Source organism: Xiphophorus hellerii, chromosome 18 (genome assembly GCF_003331165.1).
Source record: "Xiphophorus hellerii strain 12219 chromosome 18, Xiphophorus_hellerii-4.1, whole genome shotgun sequence".
In the NCBI taxonomy this organism is placed as follows: Eukaryota; Metazoa; Chordata; class Actinopteri; order Cyprinodontiformes; family Poeciliidae; genus Xiphophorus; species Xiphophorus hellerii.
The window spans coordinates 3,706,850-3,714,630 of record NC_045689.1 but is presented as its reverse complement, the minus strand read 5'-3'; the positions used below and the strand labels follow the sequence as shown (position 1 = coordinate 3,714,630).

The 7,781-nt window shown below is 36.5% G+C and overlaps 1 protein-coding gene across 2 annotated transcripts in view; it reads right to left on the bottom strand.

The window, feature by feature from the left end:
* Positions 1 to 1,301: 1,301 nt before the first annotated feature.
* The window catches only part of caln1 (calneuron 1), a 63,895-nt gene continuing 57,415 nt past the window's right edge, over positions 1,302 to 7,781 (bottom strand). For both annotated transcript variants that reach the window (XM_032544950.1, XM_032544949.1), the window contains exon 6: positions 1,302 to 2,956. In XM_032544950.1, the coding sequence (XP_032400841.1) occupies positions 2,829 to 2,956 (128 nt within the window). In that variant the 3' untranslated portion in view covers positions 1,302 to 2,828. The remainder of the gene's footprint in view (positions 2,957 to 7,781) is intronic.

Genomic DNA, 7,781 nt, shown 5'->3' with positions numbered 1-7,781 from the left:
TGAAAAGTCAAACATTTCCTAGAAAAACTTGGAAAAGTAAAACATAGATAAGTTAAAAAAAGATGAAAAATTGACACTTGAAAAGTCTAATGTTCAACTTTTCAAACTCAGAAACTTTATATTTTTCTAGATAATTTCTGGGCCTGATCTCAATTTTTTTCTAGCACATTTTTTACTTTTCAAACTCTGAAATTTCTAAGTTCTGTCCAGAGAATTTCTCAGACTAAGCTCAAAATTTCTGTAATTTTTCTAGAAAATGTTTGACTTTTGAAACTCGGAAATTTTCATTTTTCCTCTAGAAATTTTCCGAGATTAAAATAACAATTTCAAAGTTTTTTTTCTGGAAGATTTTTAACTTTTCAAACTCAGAAATAATTTTTTTTTTTCAAAAGTTTCTGAGTTCTTTGTTGTTGTTTTTTTGGTGTAAATTCCTCCCCCTTTTCTCTCTACGACGGTCCTAAAACATCATTGTAATATTTTTATGCTGCAAGAACAGAAAAAACAGATTGAATAGCCCGATGTAAAGTATCTGCAGGTGAAAACAGCTAAAATGAATATAAACAGTTATGAGAAAAACTAAGTGCACCCCTTGTTGTTTCACAAGCTTTTCATCAAAAGCAGAGGAAAGGAGACGTTTTGCTGCTCTGGAGTAAACAAGAAAAATTTTAAGTCTTAACTCTATATAGAGAAAAATTATTCACAAGTGGAAAACATTTACGACAGCCGCTAATTTCCCCAGGAGTCGACGTTCAAGCGAAATCACAGAGAGATTAGAAAAACTTGAGAGCTCAATGTCAGACTCTACAGCCCTGAGTCGGCATGTTAGACGATGAATGAACCTCGTTAAGAAACGACAGAGCTAACCAGCTTTGATCAGCAGAGGTCCGTCTATTTCAAAGCACAAGTTAAAGCTGCATCACAAACCGTCTAGAAGTGAGACGACAACAGCAGAGATGTTGGTCAGAATCCCCAAACTAAAACAACGAGACAAACAGCTGATGTCAGCACGGCGGGGGCCGGGTGGTGATCTGGGCTCGTTCTGCAGCCTAACATCAACTTCCTCCATCCTGAGTCTCAGTCCAAACAGGACAATGAAACAAAACACAGACAGGCTCAAAGGCTTGCACTGGCCTAGTCCAAGTCCAAACTTCAACAGAGTGAAAGACAAAAAACAAAACAAACAAAAAAACCCATAAAACCTTACCAAGTATTTTTGTGCAAATATCTTAGTTCATCTGAAACAAGACAAAACTAATTTACAAATATTTTGTTCTTAATATTGATGAAAAAGCATTAGGACCAGTGTTGACAGAAAAAAAAGATAAATTTCTGCAAAAAAAACCTAAAAAAATTTTGATTTATCTCAGACATTTTTCTAGAAAAAACATAAAAATTCATTAAGGAATTATGAACTTAGAACCAGCTGATATATCTTCCTAAAAAGTTACTTGTAAGTTAGTTTTGTCTTAATTCAGGTTTACTGAGATATCTGCACTAGAAACTAAATGCATGGTGAAATTATTGACTTAGTTTTAGGCATGACTTTAAGACTTTCTTGATTAAAAAGAAACACTGCAAAAACACAAAACCTTACCAAGTATTTTGATTTAGTTTCTAGTGCAAATATCTTATTACACCTGAAATAAGACAAAACAATCTTACAAGTAATTTTAGCAAGAAATGGAGACTTGTTTTAAGTCAACAGTTTCTTAATATTGAAGAAAAAATTCTAGTTTTAATCCCAGATTATTTCATTTATATTTTTGTTATAAATTGTTTTCACCAATAAAACTAGTAAATTTTCATCAATATTGAGGAATTATTTGCTTAAAAAAAACCTCTGTCTCTAACTAAAATGTTGCTTGTAAGTTAGTTTGTCTTATTGTAAGTGAACTAAGCTGTTTGTAGTAGAAACTAAATCAAAAATACTTGGTAAAATTTTGTGTTTTTGAAGTGAAAAGAGGATGAAAACTCTGAAAGCCAAAACAAACGATAAATAGAAAGGTGAAATAAATAACTAATTTAACTAGAGTGACATTTTTAAATTAGATGAAGGATGGAATCAAAGACCTCCAGGTTAATTAGTTGTGACAAGATGTAAGTAAATCCAGCTTTATAACAATTCAAATCTCTGATTCTGATTATTTGCTACTTATTCTGAAGAAAACATGTCGAAACAGAAAGGATTCGTCTCGATTGAATCGATGATTTATGTGTGTAGATACAAACATTTTGCATCTAATTCAGGTGAAGCCACGGTTTCAGCTCTCTGAAGCGTTAGCGGTCGGGTTCTGGTCAGCGTTCAGCGGACCGGCATCCAGCAGGGGGAAATGATCCGCTCTCATTCAGAAACTTCTCTCACCGTTTCCTGACGCCGGCCCACAGAGTCAGCAGTTAATCAGAGAGCTGAAGTACGGCGGCCCAGCAGGAACCAGGCGGCCATGTTGGTGTGCTTCGGTGGCGCTCGTCCCGGCGTAGTTCATCAGCCTCCTGCTGGGCGCCGGGCCCGCCTCCCGTCTGGAGCGGATCTCAACTCCTGCACTCGTTTCTAAATGTTCGGCTTGAATTATTGCATCAGGGAAACAGAGACGACAGTGGATGTGATGTCAGCCCTTAAAGTCCCTGTCGGAGTAAAGGGGGAGGAGTCTCGGGCGCCTCCTCATGCTGGCTTCATGGCGGGTTTGTTTGGGTCAACTGGAGGCGTTGAAATGAAAAACAAAGCGTGTTTTTTTCCTGGTTGACGGCTTGGATTGCTGCGCCTGGTAGTTCTGTCTACAGCGGCACGGCTTCACCCACCAGGCATGCACATGCAGGCTGGCTCCACCCGGCTACTCCATGCCGTTTCTCAGCATCTGATTGGCTGCGATGAGCATGACACTGATGATGAAGGCCATGGCGAAAGCGCAGATGAGACTCTTCCTCACGCACGTCTGACGGTTCTTCTTCGACGGGTGGACTGGAACGAGAAGAAGACGAAGAGAAAAGACGGTAAAATAAGAGTCCACAAAAACACGCGCTCGTCTGCGTAGAGACGGATTCAATCAAGTTCGTATGGCAACCGGCAACTCAAGTTGCTTCACATTTAATTTGATTTATTTGTTTATTTGACAGGAATAATGCAAACAGACAGAACAAAACAAGTCTGTAAGAGTTTATTCCCAATCCGGTGTTTCTATGCATTAAAGTACACACACTTTCTAAATCAAAATACAGTAAAAATGTTTTCCTGTCTACATGCACTGCAAAAACAGAAAATCTTACCAAGTATTTTTGGTCTAGTTTTGTAGTACAAATATCTTAGTATACCTGAAATAAGGCAAAACTAACTTAAAAGTAACTTTTCAGCAAGTAAAAGGAGCTGGCCACGCCCCCAAACCAACATTTACACTCAAGTAAAAAACTGATGCTCAATTTTACAACTGTACATCTTGGAAAAGCAGAAGAGGAGCCTCCTGTACAACCAACAAGAATGGATCAGCCACTTTCTGGATAGAAAGTCAACGACAAAACACATGTCTTTTCCAGCAGCCATTATACAGCGGCACAAACAGCTGACCAAATGTGCTGGAGCTCCCTCTTCAACAACACAAATGGTCTAGTTTCTAATGTAAACATGTTGGTGCACATGAAATAAGACAAACCAAACACTCAAGTAACTTGTCAGTAAGATATAGAAGCTTGTTTTAAGTAAACAATGCCTTAACAATGATGAAAAAGTTTAGATTATTTCACTTTTAACAAGAAATTGGAACTAGCATTTTCTCATCAATATTAAGGATTATTTACATAAAACAGGCTCTAATATCTTGCTGAAAAGTTACTTTGTAAATAAGTTTTGTCTCGGATATTTGTTCTAGAAACACCACCAAAAATGCTTGGTAAGATTTTGTGTTTTTGCAGTGTATTTATGTGAACACCTTGCAAACTCCAATTATAATGAAACATAAAACAATAAAACAGCCAAAAACATGGCATTTTCTCAAATTTCATCATAATCACAGCACACTGGAACGAAGACTAAATTTAATCAATGTTCCAGTTATTATTAGTCTGTGGCAACGCTAAGAAACTTTGATAGTAAAAATCTTTTAGGTTTGAACCGCATGTCGGTTCCGTGTCTAATCTTCCGCTGCAGTTTGGAGAAACAGAAATCAGCCTGAAGTGTGAGCTCGTCGTTGTTGTCGCCGGGCAGATTTAACGTCTCATCTGAGTGCTGGAAGGTGACCAGCAGAGACGGACCGTAAGGTAAGTGGCTCAGTTCCTGGGAACAGACTGGCTTCTCCTCAGAAGCCAAATACGCCCATAAAGGTCCAAATGTTCATAAAAACCCAAAGAGGCCGGAACCGGCGCAGCAGAACGGGGAACTTAAAGCGACAGAAACTAATTCTTTCACCTCCAGTTTTAAAATATTATGATGTTCACAATCATAAATGGAAAAAAGTTCATTATTATGACTATATGAAATATAATGTTTGCAAAAGAGCAATAAAAATGCAGAAATAACATAAATTATTATTATTATATTATACCATTCTTAATGTTTGTGTTATTATTTAATGTAGAAATAATGCCAGACTTACTCCTACTAATAATAGTGATAATATTTTTAAAATTGACATGAAAATAAAAACATACAAAATAGTAATAATATCAATGATTATAATACCACTGGTAATGTTTATATGTTATTAAATATATAAATAATGCCGCACTCAGTATTACTAGTAGAACTACTATCACTACTACAGATACTAATATAAGTACTGATACATTTAAAATGTTACATTAAAAAAGCATACAACTACGACTATTAATAATACATTTAAAATGGAAATGATTGGAATATATAGAAAATAATGTTTTATTATTGCTAAAACATCATTCAAGAAATAAAATATTTGTATTGCTAAAATAATAATAGACTGTGATATTTTTTAAATGTATTATTATTAATATTATTATTATTTATTATCATTACAAATAATACAGTTGATATTATTGGTAATTTTAATAATCTCATACTTACTACTACTAAGAACATTTTTAAAAAGTGATTACAAAAAAGCGTACTACTACTACTACTACTAAAAATAATAATAATAATAGTACAATAATGATAATGATACATTCAAAATAGAAATTATTGCTACATAGCAATAATAATACACTGAGTAAATAATCAATATTTATTGGTTGAATACACACTAATGTCTTTCTGAATCTCCATTCATCGTGTTTTCCTCCATGTTTTCCGTTTCTCTCCTCCTCTGGTACCAGCATGTAGTTCAGCTCTTCATCTCAGACGACTGAAGTGAAATGATTTCACCAGCCGACAGTAATCATGCGAGCTGGGCCAGTGACCCGCGGTGACCTCAGCTCTCACTCAGGCTATTTTTACATCTTAATCCAAGACCTGCTGAAGTCATCAAAACGCTTCCTGGCTGCTGAAGATACCAACTTCTGACCAAGAGAGGAACCGGATATTTGAGGCTCGTTAGTCGGCTGGTTTGGCCTGAGTGACATCACTCAACACGTTCACACGACATAAGTAACAATGTGACAGGCTGCTATAAAAGACTGGGATTTTTTTTCCTTCTGGATTTGAAACATGAGCAACAGAAAAAGACTTGTAATGCCTCTGCTTCACCAGCAGGTCGTGATAAAGAGCAACATCCACATAAAAAGCCAAAAGAAGAAGGTCCTGAGCATGGCTCAGGCAAAATAAGGATTCATGTTTCCGTTGACGGTTCAACAAGCTTTTACTAAACTTTTCAGCTGACATTTGAGATTTTTAGGGACTACAACTGCCAGAGAATATCTGAGATTTCTACAAAATAACTTCATAACAACCTATTTTAAAATGCTGTGCTGGATATCCAACGTAGTGGAGATTGAGCCTTAAAATACTTTCTTAATCTCTCTTTATAATTCCCAGTTAATTTTTTTAACCATTTTCCAACAATTTTACAAAATGTCATTTGTTGTTATACGTTGCATCCATCTTATATTGTATTTATTGTTTAAAATCTGACAATAATAAACTGTCTTTGTAAATTTTCCAATTAAAATCAAGAAATGCTTCATTTTCAGGGACTTTTCTGGCAGATTTTCTGGTTTTTCCTCCATTTTTCTGCATTTTCCATCAGCTCTTACCAACCTGAAGTTACTTAAGTTTGCGTTTGTAACTTGTCAAAAATTGCAAAACGTTTAAGTGGTATAAATATGTTTTCAACACTGTAAACCACCAGCTTTCAAAATGCAAAAGGGTTACCCATATCTGATGTGTATCTTGTGATTTCAGCAGTTTTACGTCACTTCTTCTCTTTTCACCTCTGTAAAGTGCTTTATGTTACCTTTGACTGCATAAAACAAGCTCTAGATAAAAAGTTTCATTGAAGAGACAAAAACTGCGCTCTACAACATAACCGGTAATCTAACTGCATTTAGCAGGAAGCCAAACTGAGCTCAACGTGTTGCTACTGGAATGAACAGATGTTGAGCTGCTGGACATTAACGACGGAGGGAGATTTCTGTTCTGGACATTAGCTCTCAGTCCAATTACCTGGACCTTCTGTTGGCCGGCGGATGTCCTACAAGCAGCCAAAATTAAACGGGACGTGTTAGGCAAATTTCACATTTTGCATGTTTTTGTTTCTACTGCTTCCAAAAACAACCCAAGCATAAAAAAACAGCTTTTGGCAACAAGTTCATGTTTTTTGGTGTCTGGAAAATGAGCCGTTTCAAATATCTCTCAGTTGTTAAGTCTCATTCGATGGGCACTGCACTGTTACCTAGCAACCCCAATGGAACTCTTTTCATCACCTAGCAACCCGACCAGAGTTCTAGCACATTTCAGCTGCACAATGGCTGCTGGAAAAGACAAGTGTTTTGTTGTGGACTTACCATCCAGATACCACTTGCTGCACCGTTGTTGGTTGTGCAGGAGGCTCTACTTCTGCTTTTCAAAGGTGTATGGCTCTAAAATTGCGTGTCAGTTGCAGCCATTTTCACATGTGAGTGTCAACGTTGAGTTGAGGGGCGTGGCCAGCAGCAGCTTATTTGGATTTAAAGTGACAGGAGGCTCTAAAACAGGCGAAAATCTTTTTATCTAAGAATTATTTTGTTTTGTATAAACCAGGGGGGTCAAACTCATTTTCATTTTGGGCCAAATCAAAATCATGAATCCTCTTAAAGGGCCAAATGTATTGATAAAACCTGTTCACAAACTGCTATCATATTAATGAATCCTTAAAATTATTACTGAACATGTTTTCAGTTCCTCCAGGATTCCGTGATTCTTTTTGTGATTCTTTTGCAATAAAAATCAAGGCGTTTGTGGAACTAATTTGGAAATATTTGAGCTTATTTATGACGGCAAATGCAATGTTTTATTACTCGCTGTACAGATCATGGACTATAATCTGACACCAGTTAAAACTGAAGCAGCTGTTTAGTGCAAGTAAGAAAGTTTTTGACAATTTTTGAGAAAAATCTGCAATAAACTCCCAATTATTAGCGTAAAAAAAGTGCAGGGATTTGTTGATTTTGTGTGAATTTCCACAATAGCTCTCAAGAAACTGGAGCAACTGATTGATATGAATCGGCAGTAAACAGATAAAAACTGCATCAATTTGATTGATAACATAATATTTTAGCATTAGTGTTTAGCCTAGCATCTAGAGGGCCACATAAAAAGCTTCGGCGGGCCGGATTTGGCCCACGGGCCTTGAGTTTGACACCCGTTGTAAGACCATAGATCTATCCTAACCTCTTCAAGGAAG